This window comes from Delphinapterus leucas, chromosome 13, assembly GCF_059928025.1.
Source record: "Delphinapterus leucas isolate spDelLeu-1000000601 "Yukka" chromosome 13, BTC_Dleu_Yukka2, whole genome shotgun sequence".
Lineage (NCBI taxonomy): Eukaryota > Metazoa > Chordata > Mammalia > Artiodactyla > Monodontidae > Delphinapterus > Delphinapterus leucas.
The window spans coordinates 57,320,038-57,343,161 of record NC_143141.1 but is presented as its reverse complement, the minus strand read 5'-3'; the positions used below and the strand labels follow the sequence as shown (position 1 = coordinate 57,343,161).

The 23,124-nt window shown below is 36.5% G+C and overlaps 1 protein-coding gene and 1 pseudogene across 4 annotated transcripts in view; one reads left to right on the top strand and one right to left on the bottom strand.

Moving 5' to 3' along the window:
- The window catches only part of SRBD1 (S1 RNA binding domain 1), a 229,588-nt gene that overhangs the window by 102,796 nt on the left and 103,668 nt on the right, over nucleotides 1–23,124 (bottom strand). For all 4 annotated transcript variants that reach the window (XM_022573933.2, XM_022573934.2, XM_022573935.2 and 1 more), the window contains exon 15: nucleotides 5,209–5,300. In XM_022573933.2, the coding sequence (XP_022429641.2) occupies nucleotides 5,209–5,300 (92 nt within the window). The remainder of the gene's footprint in view (nucleotides 1–5,208; nucleotides 5,301–23,124) is intronic.
- LOC111174808 (peptidyl-prolyl cis-trans isomerase FKBP1A-like) lies at nucleotides 14,405–15,044 on the top strand (annotated as a pseudogene).

Here is a 23,124-nt window from a genome sequence, read left to right as displayed (position 1 = left end):
GGAAAAAGTACATATAGGAATTTCGTTTTTAATAAATGGTAATTTGTTAAACGGTAATGAAACATATTGTGTAAAGGAAGACAGTAAAAAGCAGGGAAAAGGAGCTTCGACCGAGTGAAGATTATCATCCTAAAAGGTAAGCAACCAGAGAGCCATATGCAGTAGCACTGAAAACAACATTTCCCCCTCATTCATAAGGTATCTTATATCCAAAGGACAAAAGGGGTTCTATTGGTTTTGGTCTTCAGTTCCATGAAATACATAGAAGCTTAAAGCTTCTAGAGCAAATAAATGTATTGCTTAAAAGACTGTACTAAACTGTGTTCTCTTTAAAATTTGCCTTACTCTGTTATCTGAGAATATCGAAGTGGAAATCTTTATTTTTAAAGTCCAATACTCACTTCTTTTTTATACTTCCTCTTGCCATCAGACAGCAACAGAGGAATCCCCATGCTGTCTTATTTCATTCAACAACTTCAAATTAGAATTTTTTTCACCAAAAAGCTTATTAAAATGTAGTTTTAATGCTCTTAATGCAAATTTATTATAATCTTGATCCTCTAATTAGTAATTACATTTTTCAATAAGGAGCTGACAAATCTGTTGACCTAATATAAATACTCTATATCTTGGTTGCAGTGGTTGTGGCTACCTGACTAGTACAAGCTTTTCAAAATTCATAGATGGTGTACCTAAAAAGGGTGAATTTTACTTTATGCAAATATACCCTTAAATTTGAAAGAAATATCTTTTCTCTAAGGATATCAAACTTTTTCTTTATTTTTCTTCTTTCTGTATAGTCTCTATTTCTTCCATGTAGTGTACCCCACCTCCCACCCCATATTTTGGCATCTGTCTTTAATAGCATAAGTTTTCCTTACATGTTAAGTGACCCCAGACTTTCCATCAGGGGTAGGGTACTAAAAAGCTGACTGTAAGTGCTTTGCTCAAAGGTGAGGTTTGTCAACTGTGGGCTTCACTATAGGGTGATTTGGCCATTTCTTTGTGAAATCTCTGATCTCAGTTTCTTTAGGTGTTTTCTCTTGTGTTAGTCAGAATCCCCTAGTCTCCCACATAAGGTATCTACAACAGCATGTCAATAATTATTTAATCTCTCTTTTTTTTAGTAGGTATTCCCACTCTCACCTATAACCCATGTCCTCCAGTGTAGAAACCTTCGGTTTAACCCTCTCTAGAGAACAATTCTCCAGTCTTCTGCAAAAGTGGAAGAAGGACAGTTACTCAACTGTGTGGAATGGGAGGTCTAATTCATTTCTTCTTTTTTTACTGATGTGAAATTCACATAACATAAACTTAACCATTTTAAGGTATACCATTCAGTGGTATTTAGTATACTTACAACATTGTGCAAACCACCACCTCTATCAAGTTCCAAAACATTTTCATCACCCCCAAAGGAAACCCTGTACACATTAAACAGTCCCTCTTCATTGTCCCCTCTCCCGAGCCCCTGGCAATCACCAATCAGCTGTGTCTGCAGACTTGCCTATTTTGGACATTTCACATATATGCAATCATACAATATGTGACCTTTTGTGTTTAGCTTCTTTCACTTAGCATGTTTTCAAGGTTCATCCATGTTGTAGCATGTATCATTACTTCATTCTTTCTTATGGCTGAAAATACCCTTCCATCGTATGGATAGACCACATTTTGTTTATCTATTCACCTGCTGATGGACATTTGGGTTGTTTCCAGTTTTGGGCTATTGTGAATAGTGCTGCTATGAGCATCTGTGTACAAGTATTTGCTGAGTACCTGTTTTCAATTCTTTTGAGTATATACCAAGGAGTGGGATTGCTGGGTTATATGATATTCTATGTTTAACTTGATCTCACTGCTTTTTAAACAGACTTTCAATCAATCCTCTTATTTTAGACCCATTCTCAGCCCTCCCAAGATACTTCTAAAGGTGCTTAGTGCATTTCCTGAGTCTTTAGGGTTTCTACGATCTATTTCAGGTTAGCTCTGTTTTCTACAATGCTGTCTCAGTATTCCACTTTCTCAAGTTGGCTAGATCTCATCCGGTTTCCAGCTTCAAAACTATTGTTGCTGTTATCTCCTCTCCCATTCTCCTTGTCCTGGTAAGTTTATGCCTTCATTCTATCAAGTTACTGTCATTTTAATGAGATTTCAGAAGAGAGTGAAGGAGTAACAGGTATATTTAATCTTCATTTTAAATCAGAAATCCATAATAAGCTTTTTCATACCAGCTATCTACTATTCTATCCATCCAATTTAAACTGTCTCATACAATGAATTTATTATGAGGGGAATGTAAGCATATATAAGGATAACTTCTGTTTTCAATAAGCTGATAAACTGGTCAAGAAGATGTAGTAAGATAAAGGTCATTTTCTTACATATGTTTAACACTTGTATGAATGTTGAGGTTCTGTTATATTTGATATGGTAAACTTATGGAGGGTTGAAAGGTAAAACCCACACCCATAGATAGGTCAGGTCTCAGATGAAGTACGAAGCCACCCAGGCATCAATCACTAGGAAAGAGAAAGATGCCTAGTGAGAAAAAAGGAACTGAAGTGGAAGTGGGGCCTAGAAAGCCAAGAGTGGAGACTCTCAGTTAATTTCAATATTTGCTTCCAGGACCAGACTTTGAAGACTCAGAATGTCTAGGTAGGTGTTTTGAGTTGATATGGATCAAACATAGTCACTGCCAATGTGGAAACAAGCTAAGACAAAGAAAAATGGCACACCTGCAGTGAATCACAAACTGAAGACACAACTAGGTTTTGAAATCAGAGTAACCAGGACTATATACCAATTCCCCTTTTTATTATTTCCTATTTTCATAGTCTTGTTAGAATGTTGTGATCTCGTTCCCTTACAATACTGTGGCAGTTATGCACCCACATGGGCCAGTGGTGAAGAGGAAATAGCAGCCCCCTTAGCAAAGGGAAATCTGAGGAACTGCCACCTCCTATATAATATTTTTCTAATGCCCTGTTGGATGATTACCTCTCAGTGCCCACTTGGGAGGCTCTGAATTTTAATTTCTATAAAGAAAAGTATCCTTTTATTACAGAAGTTACGTACATAAATATTATGTACACACGCGGCTATGCGGCCTCATTAAGCCTGGTTTCCTCATCTGTAAAGTGGGAATAATAAATGACTCATAGGGCAATTGTGAGGATTAAATAAAATAATCCTGGTAATGTATTTATCACAATGTTTCATATATATTAAGTGCTTAAAAAAGATTAGTGTTAGCAGCTCCCTCCTCCTCCTCCTATTATTATTATTACTATTGTTATTACAAGGCAAGTACCAAAAGAGAACATGGCAAGGAGGCAGAGACCACACTGAGTTGATGTGACATAGAGAAAAGCTTCACTGAAGAAGCAAGACTTTGAGCTGGGATCTGAGTTTGAAAAGATGACCATTTTAGGGGACTTCCCTGGTAGTCCAGTGGGAAAGAATCTGCCTTCCAATGCAGGGGACGTGGGTTTGATCCCTGGTCGAGGAACTAAGATTCCACATGCCTTGGGGCAACTAAGCTCTCGCGCCTCAACTAGAGAGCCCGCGTGCCACAAACTACAGAGCCCAAGCGCCACAACTAGAGAGAGAAAACCCACACGCCACAACTAGAGAGAAGGCTGTGTGCCACAACGAAGACCCGAATCAGCCAAAGAAATTAAAAGAAAATAAATAAATAAAATAAATAAATATTTTTAAAAGAAAAAAGAAAAGATGATCATGTTAGTCAGGGGACTGTGTCGTCGAATGAACAACTGAAGGGAAACTACAAGTTCTTTTGGATCAAAAAAGAAGTTTTTAACTTTAACGCAAAAATTTTCAAATACATATCACCAGGTGTAGATTTCAAGAACAGTCAATGAAATTTGATGAGAATATTTAAGGAAAAAAATTAAATAAAAAGTCTATTTCCCCTAATTTGGAATTTCCCCCAATTGGGGGATTAAGAGATACAAACTACTATATATAAAATAGATAAACAACAAGGATATATTGTATAGCAATGGGAATTATAGCCATTATCTTGTAAGAAGTTATAATGGAGTATAATCTGTAAAAATACTGGATCACAATGCTGTGCACCTGAAACTAATATAATATTGTAAATCAACTATACATCCATTAAAAATAAATAAATAAATCAGTAAACACACATACACAAGCCACTTCTAACAAAGTAGTCTAAATATCCACCTATTACACAGGAAAATGCTCTGACCAGATCTATATTTTGCTTGTGATACCAATTATTGTCATTAGATGTACCAAAATATCTTTTTTAAAAATAAATTTATTTATTTATTTATTTTTGGTTGCATTGGGTCTCTGTTGCTGTGCGCAGGCTTTCTTTTTAGATGCAGCAAGCGGGGGCTACTCTTCATTGCAGTACTCTTCATTGCAGGCTTCTCATTGCAGTGGCTTCTCTTGCTGCGGAGCACGGGCTCTAGGCATGCAGGCTTCAGTAGTTGTGGCTCCCGGGCTCTAGAGCACAGGCTCAGTACCTGTGGTGCAAGGGCTTAGCTGCTCCGCAGCATGTGGGATCTTCCCGGACCAGGGCTCGAACCCGTGTCCACTGCATTGGTAGGCATATTCTCAACCACTGTGCCACCAGGAAACCCTCAAAATATCTTTAATTTCTTCACACACAAGATTTAAACTATTCCACATCACAGAAACCAAAGCAATTTTATACAACTAAAATCAAATCAGACTGATTTAAACAATATAGTAATGACAATTCCTATTAGCAAGGCAAGAGAAACTGGTCATTTAACAAATATTTAGCTATAGCCTGAAAGTCTGTGCATGTTTATACATTTGCACTTTAAATATTTTATGTTAATATATTACTTTCCTCCAACAAAAAGCTGTAATAAGTAATATTTTGCAATAATAATAAGAGAACTGAGTATTTTATTGTTTTTACTATTAACTCTCTAGCATTTAATTTTACTAAAGATGTTTTGGGCTAATTTTTCACCACACTCTAGAATACTATGCAGTGTTCTTTAAAAGCAGTATTCTTCTACTTCTTTTCCATAATTCCCAGTATTATTCCAATCAAACACTTTCTTTCTAACATGACTGCAATATATCTTCTAAAATTTCTTGGATATTTAAATATTTTGCTTGCTACAAATACAAGTCCAAAATCGCACGCTTTAGTGATGACCCACAGTTTCTTACCTGCACTTCTCAAATTAGGGTCCAGTCCTGGCATCTCTTTATTAGCTTCAGGGCTGACACTGTAGACTGATGCTCCTGCTTCACTGACGATACTGAAAAGAAAGAAAAGGGGAATATCATTTTCCAAACTTTCTACCTGCCCCAAGAAAATAAAAGAATGAGACTAGGTATTATAAGAAAAGAAAACTGCAGGGCAAAGCACGCTCTTTGTATTTCAATGATACCTATACTATTTAATTTTACATTAACATAAAGTGATTAAGCAATGCTTATTTTCTACACATAGGAAATACACAGGCTTAAATCCATAATGAATTCATTCAGTCGTTTTCTGTTTAAGAGAGAGTTTATAAATGAACACAGTGGATACTCCTCCATGATGCCAACATCAAAATTTTCAGAATACTTAGCTCCTCTTGTGTTTATAACCCATTATTGACTGACATTTATGACTCCCGTCTGAATCATTCTAAAGCATCTTGGGAAGCACAGACATGTGTGTGGATATGTGCATATGTGGATATACACAAAAAACCATTCCCATAAACATTGCCATTATTATTACTTGGTTATAATTAAAAACCACAATGTGAAAAGGAAGGGGATCAGACAGGATCCCACTTCTTTTCAAGAGGGTCTGAAATCATCCTTTTGGTGAACTTGAAACATACCACTTCAGGCAGGTGTTAAACCACTTCATTTCATCACTTCTTTAATCAAAGCATCACACATATCATCCTGTTCCTTTCTTCTTTGGCTCCATATACTTTACAATCCACAATGGCAGCACTCTCTTACAGATGACGGTTGTATAGTGGTTGACATTTGTACAGTTTACCAAACATTTTAAAATTAGAGGCTTTCTTTATGACATAATACGTAAAGAAGCATCATCTACTTTAAGTATTTACAATACCTTTGGTTCTCTACCATGTGACCATCTAGATGTCACAATTCAAAAGCAGAAACATGTTAGTGCTTAATTTTTTAATCCACTCTTAGAAACCTCTCCCATTCTCTGCTCTTCAGTAGTTACTTCAACTGTGAGACAAGTTGAGCAGATAACTTTTAACGTATTGCCCCACTGTAACAGCTCAACACTGATAAGTAAAATGTGAAACGGTTAGTTCGCTACTCCAAAGAGTTCTTTGAAGAACTCTTGATTGAACTTTGACAACAATTATAAACCACAGAGACTTGAGAAGATTATTTGGGGGCAACGAGAAGATTTATATTTTTGCAACCAAGATCTACTAACCCAAATTTCATAATAGGCAAAATGAACACTCTGCAACTGAAAAGCAAGGCTGCTCATCCTGTTCCTCATCAACAGCATCATCATGATACAATAAGAGGCGCATATTATATACAAAGCACAAAACCAACCCCTTTATGAAACAGGATAAATAATAGTCAGCCATCAGCCATGGAAAATGTGGTTTCAAACACAAATGAACACTCAGCCTAACAAATTTTTTTCTAAAAAACCAGAGTATCTGTGAAGTGCAGAGAAAAGAATATTTTAAAAAATCTTACCACAAATTTATTTTCTGGCATTGCCAGAAGCCTCCAAAATTACCTCTATTTGAGCAAAGGAACTTAAATGGTAAATAAAAGTTCCCATTAACTGTGGGCTTCAGCAGTTGGGTACCTGAGAATTTGCTGGGTGATTCACTGTCTCTTGGAAGTTATAATTCTCAAAAGACTGAGGGAAACTGTTGCAAAGAAAAACACTCAGATAATAAATATTCCTCCAAATACCAAATTGCCACTTCTTTTAAACAGAGGAATACAAAACAGATGTGACACGCTGCACCCAAAGATTTTAGATTAACATTAATATTAAATCAATACAAAATGCAGTAAATTTCATATGCTTTAGTTACTAGACAGCATGGGTCCAATAAACTGTTCAGTACTACGCGCAGATCAGAATGCTTAAATAATCTAAATGAAGAGAAAAAGCTCAACACTGATTACTTCAATATAAAACATATAAGGATCTAAGAAGTATATGTGGCAAGAGTTAAGTGAAAGAAATCAAGCTGGGAGTGGTGATGATTTTTTCCAGGAGAAGCTGCTAAGAACAAAAGTTATTGCCTTCCCCCCTTCCCTTTTTTCTTTCCTATTTAGGGTTCAGGGATAGACATGAAGTAGAAAGTATGCTAGACTTTACAAGGCACTTTCTGTTTATTAGGAAGTTTCCCAATAAACTATTAGAAAATTATTCCAATTATCTCTAGTATATTTTGAGGAAAGCAAAAGTAAACTTTGCACAAAATACAGATATCTAACATTTAATACGTATTATATGTCACAAAACAAATTTCACTCAGGTGTAAACTAATTAGGCTCATAATCTTAGCAATTTGATTATTTTATTTACTTTGCCATAAAGCAGACAAGACTCTGAGTAAAACTTATAACTTTGGGGGAATTTAACTGACACAGTTCTAACTGAACTCAAAGGTTTTGAGATTATTACAGTACTTGAAGCCCTTTCAAATTGTTTGTTTAGACAAATGCCTAAATAGATACATATGGTATATCAAACTTTAAATATATGAAAGTACACTTCAGAAGCTACCACTGGACTTAACGTTTTACCAGATCTATGTGTTAATGTGCTAATTCTTTAGAATTAAATTGATAATTTTTAAAGCACTTTATCTAATTCAGCACTTTTCTAGAGTCTTTCTAGGCTTTTTAATCTGAAAATATATACGTATAAACCACACACTCATAACCTAAAAAACAAGTGAAATGCCCACAATATAGATGGATTTACTTTTAAATTCATTTAAAAAATTTTAACAAAAACACTGCAAGTTAAAAATGCCAATTTTTGTTATCTCAAGTAAAATTCAATGCTGTTACATAAATCTGATCATTTATCAATATAATGTACTTTATTTTTTAAACAAATATATGTTTAAACCACAGAATTTATATCTCCACAGTTTATAAGTCTCTTCTACCAAGATAAATTGTATGTTGATGAATCTTTTAAAACCACGCTTGCAAGTACTTTTCTTACAGTGCCTATTCATTCTGACAGTAAAAGAATGGCAATTTCTTTTGCCAAATTGAGATGGGAGAATTTTTTTCATGAGAGAGGAAAACTAGCTGTTTTTTTTAAGTTATTGGGCTAATAGTTTTCACATTCATTTACAAGGTTGCTTGAAGCCTCTATATGAGTCTCCTCCCCTCTTCTTATTTCCCAAATATGAAAATAGCTTTTTTGTTTTTCTTATTTTAAAATAAATTGCATGCTTCCTATGTTAACAAGAAAATTCAATTCAAAGTTTACCTACTTAAATGAAAACACAATTAATATTTAGCAAGCTATCAAAAATCAGCCAGGATATATTTGCTTAAACTAATAAAAACTGATTTCTCATTTTTTATAAAAGTATACTAGAATTGCTTAAGTGTTACCAATATCTAGAAGCTTCCTTTTCCTTCTGCCCACCAAAAAAAATAGGTACTAAAAAGCTCCGATACTAAATGCACAGCTCATTTCACTAAAGTTTTAAAAATAATTTATCTAAAAAGTTTTTCCAAATTTTCAGGCTGAGAAACATTCATATGAAGAGAGGGTAGGTAAATGACCTAAGTTTCTCAACAAGTAACAGAAAATGCTATAAAAAGTTAATCAACACACATCTTAATTTTTTGCTTTGCATATGAGAACCTGTTTTGAAGTATGAAAGGATAGCTGTTTGTATTTTGGGGATAGGAGACAAGGCCAAAAACCAAACCACCATAAATAAAAGGGGCTCTAGGGTTTAATGTTTAAAGGATACTTATTTCTAAAAAAAAAATCAAAGCAATTTTAAATTCCTTTATTTAGTGATGAACTGTCATTTCAGGGAGTCTCAAATGAGCAATACCTAGTCACTTTAAAAACTAACATGGGAATTCCCTGGCAGTCCAGTGGTTAGGACTCCACGCTTCCAGTGCAGGGGGCACGAGTTTGATCCCTGGTTGGGGAACTAAGATCCCGCAAGCCATGTGCACAGCCAAAAAAAAATTTTTTTTAATTAAAAATAAATAAAAACTAAGGTAATCTGGTGATGATAAGGAAGCAGGGGAACAAATAAAATCCTATACTATTAAAGATATTTAAACTGTAAAACTCTTTTGGATGGTAATTTGAAAATATAGATCAAAAGTCACAAGAATATGCATTCTTTCTGAACTGGCTATTATATTTTTAAGAATTTATATGAAGGAAATTTTAATTTACACAAAAACTTAAACAGCGTTATTCATCACAGCATACCTCCGACCAAAAGAAACTGAAACCAAAATGCCTATCATTGAAGAGTTCTTTAATGAAAACCTATACTGTCATTAAAAATTACTGTTGTAATGTATTAAGTGGAAAGGCTGGTTATAAAACTAAGACATGAGACCAACTTTGATATTTTTAAAATACAGGTATATACAAAAGAAAAAAAGTTTATGTTAATATTAATAGTACTTAACTATGAGTTATTCCTTTAAAAGAATTCTTATTTCTTTAAAATTTTCTGCAATAACTGTAATATTTATTTGTAAAAAGAAAAAGTTTAAAATTTAAGTTTCAAATGACCATTATTTACCTAGCTAGGAGGTCCAATATTGCATAATAGCCAACATTTTTTTAATCAAACTTTCTTTTAAAGTTATCAAAGTTATTTTGAACTTAAGTGTGGGTAAATATATCATTTGTTAGTAATAACTTCCAAACATGACTCCTAGGAAACCTCAAATAATAATATTTTATGATATTGTTTTATAACATGAAAGAAAGGTCAAGAATAACTTTCGATTTGTACATACAGGTCATATAAAAAGCAAATGCACAATGAAAAATTTTATAAGAAAGTACATATAATACACATTTTAAAGTTGTACTTAGTCCTTGGCCTGTGCATCCAACCCCCAAGTTATTCTTCATGAACACCACGGCACAATCAATTCACTACCCACAACAGAAAAGGTGTGAAGTGACACAGTTGTATACCAGGAAAGTAGTGTGTGTGAGAAAAAAAAACACTAAAGGCAAAATATGGTGAAAAAGAAAAAGAGCAGAAATACACCGCCTCAAGATTTCAATGGCACCAAATTTACATGTAGGTATGTAACACTAGCACCATCTGGTGGAAGACCAGTTAGAAGCCATTCTCCAACTATCACAGTTTTTTAAAAAAAATTCTAAGCTATCTTTCAAAGAATGAGCATTTTCCAAAGAGAACGAGTCTAGCAATTGTACAGTAATTATTTACACAGAGGACCCATAACAAGCCTGTGAGAACTTAAAATGTCTACCAAACAGAGGGTGAGTATATCCCGGGATGGACATCTTATCACATCCACTGAGCAGTATTTCAACAATACAGAATTCCCTTGGCTACTTTTCCTTCAGTGTCTCACAGCATATCAGATGAACACTTTCTAGCCACAAAAGAAACCTAAAAAGGACAAACCCAAATTAGCAACTACCAAACAGAACTGTAATTTGGAATTTGGGGTTCCTCAAAGTAACAGCTACCGACTCTTCTGGGCCATAAACATAACAATAGTATTCATTCCACATGAGAATCTGATTCTGGTTTATGTTCACAATGATGCTGAGCTGCTACAATGTACCACAATGTGTCAAAATATTACACTTAAATCACTTCTACTGCTGTCAGTGGGCCACTCAATTTGACAAAATCACTGGTACCTTCAAACGCCATCAAGGGGAAAGCCAATCAACAAACTGAAGGACAAAGATGGAGAGCTTCTCTCTATTTGTAGGTTGAGTCCCTCTGCTGAGGTAGAAGCAGTTTCTGACAAAGAATGGAACAGCAGAAATTGTCGGTCTCCACCACTCTCCAGGGTAAGCATTCCTTTTATTTTCTTTCTCCCTTCCCTTCACTGTCTTCTGTTTTCCTTTTAAGAACAAAAATTCCTCCTTTTTTTTTTCCCCATCTATGTTTGAGTCCAACATGAAGTTGTTACAAGTACTGCACAATACCACTAAAGGGAGCTCAAGGAAAAAAGTCACAGCAGCAACCAACCACAAGGCCTGATGCCTAAGTGGTGTTAGACTAGGCCCAAGGAGAAGGGCCCCACTGAACCAAGACACGAAAAGCAGGCTTGAAGAGCAGAACACTGGGGCTTCCCTGGTGGCGCAGTGACTGAGAGTCCGCCAGCCAATGCAGAGGACACGGGTTTGAGCCCTGGTCCGGGAGGATCCCACATGCCCCAGAGCAGCTGAGAACGTGTACCACGGCTGCTGAGTCTGCGCTCTGGAGCCCGTGAGCCACAACTGCTGAAGCCCGTGCACCTGGAGCCTGTGCTTCGCAGTGGGAGAGGCCACCGCAATGTGAGGCGTGCACACCGCGGGGAGGAGTGGCCCCTGCTTGCCGCAGCTGGAGGCAACGGTGCAGCGGTGAAGACCCAACGCAGCCAAAAAAAGTAATTAAAAAAAAAAAGAGCGGAACACTAACTGTGAAAGAGGCTGTTGTTTGCAGCAGTACTGTAAGCATTCCACGTTCGCTACTAACGAGTTCCCAAAAACTAAGAGGGCAAGGAAGAAATACCGATCTAATTTTTGTGCTTTCATCAACATTTTGAAATGTCCTGATTTAAAGAACATGATGTCAACCTACCTGCCATCCCTACTGCCCCAAACATACCAAAAAGTATGCTTCTCCTGATTCTTGCAGTTAACTCCAAAACGGTCAAATTTTTAGGTACTCAGCTTGTATTTACTCATAGAATAACAGATTATCTGTGTTTGTTTATTCTTGTTCAAATGCAATTCTACATTTAGATATAAATTTAAGAGTATGAATTGGAGAGTTTTCTTACAAAGGGAGAAGTTTGTTTATTTTTTTCTTTTCTATCCCTATATTTTTTTTAAGCTTAAGTACATCTATAGGAATTTATCCACTAATAAATAAGTGGAATTCAGACTGCTACGGCATAGACTTTTCAGAATGAAACTTATTGCAAGATATTTTATTCCTTTATTATCCATCCAATAACAGAAGTCAGAATCAGAATTACTAATTTAGAGGGTTATAATATTCTAATATTTTGCTAATAATAAGTGCTAAATAATAAAATGTGAATTATTAAAAGTTTTAAGAAAGAACAAAAAAGATAGGAGAGAAGCAAAGGGAAAAAGATAATGGGAAATAAAATAATTAAAGAGAGAGACAGAAGCCAAGATACACTTTGCCAGCAACTAACAGCCCAGTTCTTTTTACCTACAGTTGAATAAAGTTGTGGAAATAACAATGGTTTGTGCTACATTCCCTAATATTCTTCCAAATGCTACTGCTAAAAATCTCAGTGGACTCCACTAATAAATCACGTACATTTTATCAGTTTTCACATCCTGTTACTCACTCCTCTTTTTCTCCCTTGTCTGATGTTTGTTTTTGCCTCCACCCCTCACCCTGCCAACCTCTACTTTCCTCTGATGTGAACTTATACCTCTGCAGAAGTCATCACCGCCCACTTAAGGGACCCTATCTACAAACTTCACTTAACACATTCACCAACCAGCAGTCTCCAGTTTGAAACATCAGGCTCTTTTCTGGGGCAGCCTCAAACTTTAGAATTTCTTTTGGCCACCCAGATAATGCTAGGGGGAAAAAAACCCAAACAAACTCTGAAAGCACAGGCCAAATGTAAGATGACGACTCTAGATCAACCACTTTTTCTAATCGTGGTTTTCAAAAGTACACTGAACAGATGGAGGGAGAGAATGAGTTGTTCAGTTCAGCTGGCTGCTCCATTTACTTCTTTATCTATGGTCAGATCTTTACTTTCTTGGGATCACTGCACATTTCTGGCTCTGCTATATTACACTGTGTAAATATTTAGGAGAAATAATTCCTTTCAAGGATCTAAACTTCCACTGTCGTTATGGCAAATGAACCTGTTTATGCTATGTTTGTTAAGTAACAGCAAGCCTAAAAGAACACAGGAATTTACTAATATATGTGGTACACAAACATCACAATCATAAAGCTTCTCATAGGGCCATATCAAGAACATGAAAGGCCAGTTTATTTTTACTCCCACTGCCCTGTAATTTTCTTTAACTCTACTACAACAGTCCTTAATTCAAACCTTTCCTACAGTTACAGTAACAGGGTAGACTGAATGTACATAAGCTGTACCAAAACTACTCACATCTCCATTTAACCTTCCTTGATTCTCAAGTGGTTATCAAACTTAATCCTACATCAGAATCTGCTGGAGGTTGTTAAAACACACATTGCCAGGCTCCACCCCCAGAGCTTCTGCTTCACTGGTGCTGAGAATTTGCATTTCTAACCAGTTCACTGGTGATGCTGATGCTGCTGGGACCATATAGGTTTTAAAGTCTTATTAAGGTATAACTTACATTTCATAAAGTTCACCCATCTTAAGTATACAATTCAATGACTTTTAGCAAATGTTGTACAATCATCACCAAAATCCAATTTCAGAACATTTCCATCCAGAAAGATCCTTTGCGCCCACTTGCAGTCCTCATTCCCATCTCCAACCCTAGGTATCCACTAATTTACTTTTTGTCTCTACATTCACCTGCCTGGACATACCATATAAATGGAATCATAAAATATGTGGTCTTTTCTGTCTGGCTTCTTCACTTAGCATAATGTTTTTGAGATTCATTCATGCTATAGTATCAGTACTTCTTTTTTATTGCTGAATAGTATTCCACTGTTCTAGAAATACCACACTTTGTTTATCCATTCACCAGTTGATAGAATTTGGGGTTGGTCCAAGTTCTCTGGTATTATGAATAATGCTGCTATAAACATTCATTTACAAATATCTGTGCAGACTTATGATTCATTTCTCTTGCATATATTCCCAGGAGTGGAAATGCTGGGTTGTAAATTCATGTCTAATTTTTTAAGAAACTGCCTAAGTGCAATGAATACGGGCTCCAGTTTGTTCACTTCCTTGACAATACTTGCTGTTGCCTTTTTGACAACTATTCTAGTGGTTATGAAGTGGTACCTACTTCTGGCTTATTTTACATTTTTAAATCATTGATGATGTGAACACTTACTCAATGTCTTTGTTGGCCTTTCCTAATCTTCTTTAGTAGAATATCTTTTCAAATCTTTGCCCATTTTTATTTGGCTTGTCTCCTTATTATTGACTTATAAGTGTTTTTATGTATTCTAAATACAAGTCCTGCATCAGATACATGATTTGCAAATATTTTCTCCAAATTTTTGGTTTGTCATTTTCCTAATGGTCTTTTGAAACATAAAAGTTTTAAATACTGATGAAGTCTAGGACTACACTTTGAGAGCCAGTGTTCTAAAGCCTCAGGTGGGGCATGCGGTGGTGCGTGCGTGCAGCGCCGCTGAGCAATGGGATAAGATAGAGGGGCGGCGCCGCCGCCAGGCCCACTCTCCGTCCACTCCACACGTCGCGCCGCCCGCCCGCTGCCCGGCATCCGCCGCCTCCTCCGCCATGGCAGTGGAGGGAGGAGACCATCTCCCCCGGAGGCGGGCACACCTTCCCCAAGCACGGCCAGACCTGCGTGGTGCACTACACCAGGATGCTTGAAGATGGAAAGAAATTCGATTCCTCTAGGGACAGAAACAAGCCCTTTAAGTTTGTGCTGGGCAAGAAGGAGGTGGTCTGAGGCTGGGAAGAAAGGGTTGCCCAGATGAGCGTGAGTCAGAAAGTCAAACTAACTGTCTCCCCAGACTATGCCTACAGTGCCGCTGGGCACCCAGGCATCATCCCACCAAATGCCACTCTCATCTTTGACGTGGAGCTTCTAAAACTGGAATGACAGGAACGGCCTCCTCCCTGAGCTCCCTGTTCTTGGATATGCCATGGAAGGATCTGGCGCCTCCAGATGTGCACAGCGAGTCCACATGGAGCTTTTCCTGAAATTCCACTACACTCTTTGTATAAGCATCTTCCTTGGCTGAATGTGTTCCGTCATCAGCTTTGCTCTTCTCCTTTCTCCTGGTATGTATGTTGAGCTGAACTACATTACATAAACCTCGAGTTACTCATTTTAGTTTGTTTTCATTTTGGGGTGAAGATTGAGTTTCAGTCCTTTGGATCTAGGTTTCCAGTTAAGTACTAGTCAAGTGTTAACAGCACAAGTAATGGGTTGACTTCAGAATAGGAACTGGTGTGTGGGGTGCAAGAATCTTTATTTTATTTTATTTTGGATGAAAGTTTTATCTATTATATATTATCTATTAAATATTCTTGCTGCTGCGCTGCAGAGCCATAGCTGATTTGAGGCGCTCTTGAGGACCGAATTATTCTCCAAGTTGAGAGACATCCTCAGGTTGAATGAAAAGCCCGACCCCAAACTAAAGTGGCCTCCACTGCCCCACCCTCCCCTCCCCTTAACCCTCTGCCTTTTGAAAGCAGATCATTTTCACTGAGATGTTGGACACTACAGGGTCTGTCCCTGGGCTAGCAGGGACCTCTGAAGCCTTCTTCATGGCCTGGTTTTTTTTTTTCTTTCCATCCTGTGGTTTTTCTAATGGATATTCAGGACTTTTGTAATCTCATAGCTATCCAAGCTCCACTTCCTAAATTTTAAGAACTTTAATCAAAAGTTAAATTGAAGGCGCTGTTTGTAGACACTTCACACCCATGAAAGCCCAGCCATCATGACAACCCTGAGTGTTGTCTTAAGAAAATGATGCTGGTCATCACAGCTTCAGCATCTCCTGTTTTTTGATGCTCAGCTCCCCCTGCTGATCTCAGAGTTTCCTGGCTTCTCCCTCTCACCCCTCCACTGTCCTGTGTAGTGATGTGGTGAGAGAAACTGCTGCCTACTCCCCTACCTCCACACTACACATGAGTTTCAAGTTTTATTATTGCAATACAAGTGCTTTATGCTGGCTTTTCTCAACAACAAAAACAATGCCTCAAAAATTCAAAAGAAATAGTAAACCCTTGAAAAATGTGAAAGCTTAGTGGTTTCCATCTGCAATAAGCAATATGTAAATGTCATGCATAGTATCTGCTTTTCTGTTTTGTTTTGTTTTAGCAAAGCCTATCAGAACTACCATCCTAAACATATTTATTCTTTTTATGAGAGAGGGAAGAGAGAACTTGCAACTTACTGGCTTTAATACATTATGGAATGAGTAAATTCAGCTGCAGGTGGGCCTACCTGGGAACACTGGATGGCATGCTGGCATTAAAGAACATGGACCCGTGTCAGCGTTTTCAGAAGCATTGGTCAGTCCATGGCTTTTGACACCGTTCTTAAGAATATAAGAAATATGTCCACTTTACAAACTAATGGGAAGAAAGATAAATGGTGCACCATAGAAGATATTATAGAAAAAGAGCATATTACCTGAAAGATACATTTGATTTATTTTGATATTTTTATTAGTCTTCACGTCAGGGCATTTTAAAACAATTCATATACCAGTACAGCCCTTTCTTTGTTGAAAATTCACTGTACCTTAAGTGAAGAGGAGCCAAAGATGGCAGCTAAAATTCAAATCTTGTCTAGGACCATAACTTGCAAATGTATAAAACATACTTCAGGAAAATATAGGATATGTTTGATACAGGTATAAGCAATATTAAGATGATTCATTTCCAGGGTGAAACCCAAATTACTACAAGTTTACCTCTTGATGATTATCCATGTCCACAAATCATAACAAAACAAATCATAAGAAAAAGAAGCTTATATGAACACACTATTTCTATAACCATGACCTAAGATACAGATTTTGTGATTTTATGGAAAAACTATAATGATAAGAAGGATCCAGTTAAAAGATAAAGAAAACCTATTTAAATTTGCAACAACAATCCTTCTTAATATAATTCAAGTCAACCTAGGACCCAAAGCAAGAAGTTTTGTATATTGAAGAATTCCCATGCTTCTGCTATGAAATGTTTTCAAATATTTATGTTCTAATTCATGGACCCTGCTCATAAAAGCCGTTAGTCCTCATTGCCTTTCAGTTGCTGGAGATGGATTTTATTATTCTACTAGTCTTTATAAATTACAATACAAGGAAGAAGCCTGTTGGCCAAAACTCATTCTCCTTTTTTCACTGAGCCGCTCAAAGCCACTTAAGAAGTTGTCCAAAGAGATGTCAGAGAATACAGTTTCCCAAGTGATCCACAGTCCCTCAACATGGTCTGGCTCCTAATAAAACTTACAGGGCATCTCATCCAACCTTTTTACATTTTTTGCAATTCAAAATAATTAAAGTTATTGGAACATCTTTCCCAAATTACACAAAATTAAGCTATCATCATCTCTGTGATGTTACTGGCCCTGAGATCCAAGATAAAGATGTAAGAAATAAAGGAAAGAGTTTACTCAAGAGCATACAGCCAATTATAATTTATCCATAAGATTGAAAGGTAGGAATAAGCAAAATAATGTTAATAGGTTTTTAAGCCTTCATTTTATAACAGTGTTCAAGTCCCTTCTTCAACCAGTTAGATACCAATTACTAGGAGGAACAAACTCAGCAGGTTACACTACTTTTCCTGTCCTTATTTAGCAATCAGTCCTCTGGTCTTAGAACACTAAGGCTCAATGAAAAAAAAAAGGAAGCAGCAGCAGCAAGGACCTCAAGCAGGAGGTCTTACTCCTGGTCATTTAAAATTTGACAGTCATCAGTGTGTGTATCTGTATGACAATATGATTATAACAGAAGCCCATCCTCCAAAATGTGCAATTTCCTAGTGAGGTTCTTGATAACAATAAGGTGCAAGGAGAACTGCACCCCCTGACCCCAGCTCTTACCATTTATCCCATAAAATCCAAAAAAGTAATCACTAAAACCTTTGCTTATACTAACAGCAAATTAGTATCATGCCAAATAGGTACAAAGGTGAATAAGAAGAACACATAAACAAACACCTTTGACTCTTCTGTACAAAATCAGTGTGCCTCTCTCCAAACTAACAGAACTATACCACTTCAGCAATTCATCCATTTATGAACAAATGCCCTCAGCCTATTCCTGAGAAAGGGAAGAATGATCAGTTATATCTGTCTTCATCTTGTCTGAAAATCTTGACATTTTTCAGCAAGCAAAGGTTCCAAATGGCAGGTGTCAGAATGCCTTAGCCTCACATGTGGTGCTGGAAGGCAGGAAAAGCAGCAGCAGTATGTGGTCAAGTCAGAGCCACATAGAAGCTGCCTAGAGAGCACATTCTGAAAAGAGCAAACCTCAGACTTGGTTAAATCAATCTACTGCCAGATGCCACTCTCAGAAAAAGCTGCAGTGAGAAACATTCGCAAAGCTGCCCAGAGAAACATTCAACTCAGAGCTCTCGCAAAAGGGAAAATAGCTGAGTGCAGTGGCACCTGTCCATATCCTGTCTGATAATTTGGTCAAACTGGCTCAATGCAGAGATGAAAAATTGCCATAGAATTCGTTGCTTAGTCTACAAGTGAGTATTATTTCCTCAAGGTCATTTTTCAGTTAATCTGAATTAAATAATATGAATCTTCTGCACTTCCATAATATCTATAGTTTTCTAAAAGTGCTTTAACTCCTATAAGGAAGTCAGGATCATAAGTACCCTGTTCGTTTTACCTGTGGGGTTAGAAAGAACCAAAGAGGTAAATAAAATTAAATCAAGATCATCTGAAACTAAGACTCAAAAAGGAAAAACTGGTCTCTGTACTGTTAGGCCAGGCTTCTTTCTACTTAGATGCCTACCCTCTGCCCACTTCTCGCCTCCCAATCATCTTTTCACAGGTTTTCCCAATAATTAGAAAGCTTTGGAGCTTTTTCTTTTCTTTTATTTATTTACTTATTTTTGCGGTACGCGGGCCTCTCACTGTTTTGGCCTCTCCCGTTGCGGAGCAGACGCTCCGGACGTGCAGGCTCAGCGGCCATGGCTCATGGGCCCAGCCGCTCCGCGGCACGTGGGATATTCCCAGGCCCGGGCACGAACTCGTGTCCCCTGCATCGGCAGGCAGACTCTCAACCACTGTGCCACCAGGGAAGCCCAGCTTTGGAGCTTTTTGAAAGTTGTTTGTGAAGGTCAATCAATAAGCATTTTTGTTCCCAGAGGTTAATGTAATTGGCATGATGGTCTACTTTATTTCTCCTCAGATCTGAGTCTATGAAAAAGTAATGGTTTCTGAGGAAAACTCAAAGCAGGAGATGCCAAAGAAGCCTAAGAACAAGTTATGTTTTAGGGAGGAGCATTCGCTGTCAAGTCATCTGGTTAGATACATCAGAAACTAAACAAATTAGGATTCATTCAGATGAACAGTACATAGTTAATGATATAACCATCCATGGAAAAGAACATTCAATATCATTTAGGTTTTTATACTCTATTGGAATATACAAAGGGATCCCTGGGCCAAGGATTGATACCTCAAAACACCTGATTTCCTCTCATACCTCAAAAGACAAAGCACAAACAAGAGCCAGGACTTCTTTGAAGTTAACAGTATTTTAAAATAAAATAGTCTCAAAATGAGGACATTTGGAAGCATCCAGAACAAGCATGATCTTCCAATTATTGCACAAAGAAATCGGATTCTTCCTTAACATTTTACTCCCTGTGGCTACACCACTGAAATGTATTAATTTGCCACACAATTGTGCATATTTTCAAACTAAAACAATTCACTGGAGTCTGCATTGTCTTGTCTTGCCTTCTAAGCACCTAGAAGGTACTGTTCTTCAACTCTGTGCAGCTGGCCAAGTAATTTCTCATCTTTGTATTTTCAGATCTTATTCTAAGGCCAGTTAACATATACGGCACAGAAAGGATCAAAGTAAATACTAATTAACACAGACCCACATTCAGATAAGGACTAAGAGTATTCTCACATACCTATTCTACAGTTTGAAAATCAAATGTATTAAATAAAATTAAAGTATTAAGTAAACAGAAATTTCCTAAATTAATTTCTTATTCACCATTTAGTCTGCAAGTTTCTATTTCTATAAAACAAGTCATTTTGATATGATCATTTTCCATGTCTGCTGTCTTTTTCCTACACACTTTGCTAACTTAATTGATTCCAGACTTCCCAGCATCTCATGCTTTTCTGTTTTACTCATTGAAATAGAAGAATTTGTTTTTTTCATTAACATGGATAAAAACCAATTTGTGTTCATGTTTGGAGTAAAGATGAGTGTTGGTAAAAACAAAGTGTGATGCTGTTGTCAAGGAATGTTTATTGCTTAAAATCATGCAAATGATAAACAGACAAATGAAATGGACAAGCTTTGTGCTGGCATCAGATTTAGTATACATTTCAAATGAAATAAAAGCAGAACTAGGACAAGCCAGAAACAGATAGCTCATAATTTTCAATGTCATTGTAAAGAGTCATACTAAGTCATCACTTTTTTTCATTCCACAAAAAAGCAAGAGTACAAGCTAGGGCACTTAAATGTTAGTTGGTTAATGACATGCACCGCAACCTCTTTAATTAAGCCTATGCTTATGAAAAGTCACTGAACATTCTCTAAAATTTAAAACCTTCTAATATCTCTTTTGGTACCCCTGGCAATTTTAAATCTTAATTGTTGGGCCTTATTTTGGGCAAATGTATTTTATCTCAACAATGCTAGGATGAAATCAGAAGCAGGGGGGGAAAAGATCCCAAAACTAACAAATGAAATAACATCATCTCCTGGTCTAATCTTACCTAAAAGTAATGACATCTCCCCTATCCCTTCATAAAGTTTCCTGCTCCAAATTCTTAAAACCTGGCCAGTAGATATTTATACAATTTTTAAAACACAATATACTAAAGAAAGTTAGAAGGTTGTTTGGATACTTAGTCATGCTGTAGCTTGAAGGTATAAACTCTTGAAAATTAAAAACAAATATAAAGGTAACACAAATAAGAAGAAAGCTAAAGCTGTGTTCTTGAGATTCCCAAAGGTAAGAAAGGAAAAGAAAGTTATGGCAGTCACTTAATATGTACTTAACACCATGTGTAAAGAAAATCTGCGATATAATCTGATCCTGAAGAATTTAAACTACAGACTTCCTGATTCCCCAGTGCTGGCAATCACATCCAACAGTAACTGTGCACAATGGCTGAAAGAACTTTTTAAATTATTTCATTTCCCCTAAGTTTGTTTTAAGTATGAAGTCTCCATTCCAAAGTAAATTTTAAATGATTTGATGTTTTTCTGAAAATACATTTTATATCAAAGGGCTCCAGTGAATTTTTCCTGTTAATTTCTAGTGTAGTAACTCAAACTTAGGACAATTACAAGTTACAATCTCTAAAGTAATATTAATGCTTCACATCACACACCTGGTGTCATATTCCAACATCATTTTCATCTGAAAGTTAAAAAAAAACAAAAACAAAAAGATGTTAGAATACAAACTCCAGTGTACATGTGTTAATGTAACATTGACTTTTTATTCCTAGAGGAAAACTGAATAGTGGTGTTTCTTCTTTATGAGAGATTATAAACAGTGAATTGCTAGATGTCATAAATGATTTTACTAAAAATGGATATAAAAGTGATTTAAATCATAAGTCTTCATGAAACAAAACAAATCATTTATAGTCATAGGCATTCTTAACAATGCTATGAAAGATGTTTTCCTTCTTTTTCCCTTATTTAAATGGGAGGGGGGAAAAAAGAAGAGAGAAAGGGAGGCGGGGAAGGCAAGGGAAGGGAAGGGAAACAGATAAATGTCTTCAGGAAAGAGAGAGTGAGCAAGTGCACACATACACATATATGACTGGCAAATCTATTAAAACTTTTTTTTTCACTAAATTATGTAGGATACAAAGTAATAATGACTTGTAAAGAAGTAACCTTAATCAACCCTAAGCAGTCTACTTCTCCAAATCATCCACCCACCCCAATCTCAGGGGGATACACTGGTAGTGAAATGAATGCGTTTTCCTCACCTGGAATAAATCACTACCATCATGAGCAAGTTTAGAGAGTATCCATTTCCAACCTTATCTACTGGTTAAAAAACAAAACCTCACATATTAGAAACACACACACAAGGAAGAAACTAAAAAGCACTCTTTTCTGTTCTTTCACCTATTTCTCAGGCATAGAAACCAGGCTTCTGTCAGCAGATATTTTTCAAACACATGCTTCGGTTTCAGTTTGGCCCTTAAATATTCTCCAAAATACTTGGAGAAACGCAGGTTTCTAAGATAGTTTTTCAGAAATAAATTAGCATGCATGCTTATGTATTGTGTATGCACTCTATATTTTCTTCAACCTTTAGCTTCTCTATTTAAAAATGTAAATTTTCCATTATATAGAAAGAGATACACACCAAATAACTTGTACTGAAATTAGTCTCTTCCACCATTTTCAAATGCCATGGGGAAAATTTTTAAAGCAAATAATACTTCTGAGTTAGAAAGATGTAGATTATAACATAATTAAAGAAAAGAGGCCAAAAAATTTTCACATTTTATACCTGAATTTATTGTCCTTATGGAATACTGTTTTTGTCACAAAGATTAGTATTTACTGCATTAGCCCCACATCCTAACATCTACAGAAAAAATTCTTTCAACCATGTAGGAGTATTTTAGGTGAAGCTCCTATGAAAACACCTGCCAAGGAGCTTGAGCTATCATATTAAATGGATCACAGGGTTTACAAAGTGTTGCAGACGTTCAAAGGCATTCCCTGCACTGAGTATCACAATCATAGCAAGAGAAGACTTTAGGCACATGCCTAAGTTGTTTCCCTGAATTGTTTCTTGTCAAATTAAAATGTCAAAAATTAGTCTATCAAATGCCGTCCCTGAGGAACCTAGCTCAACCCAAAGAGCAGCTACCAATTAGTAAAGTCGGGTGTTTTAATGGGGAAAATTTTTCTTTTTCTATTGATATCTGAAATTAGCAGGGCCCCCAAAGAAAAGTTTTATCTCAGCAGTTAGTTTAAGTGCTACTGATAG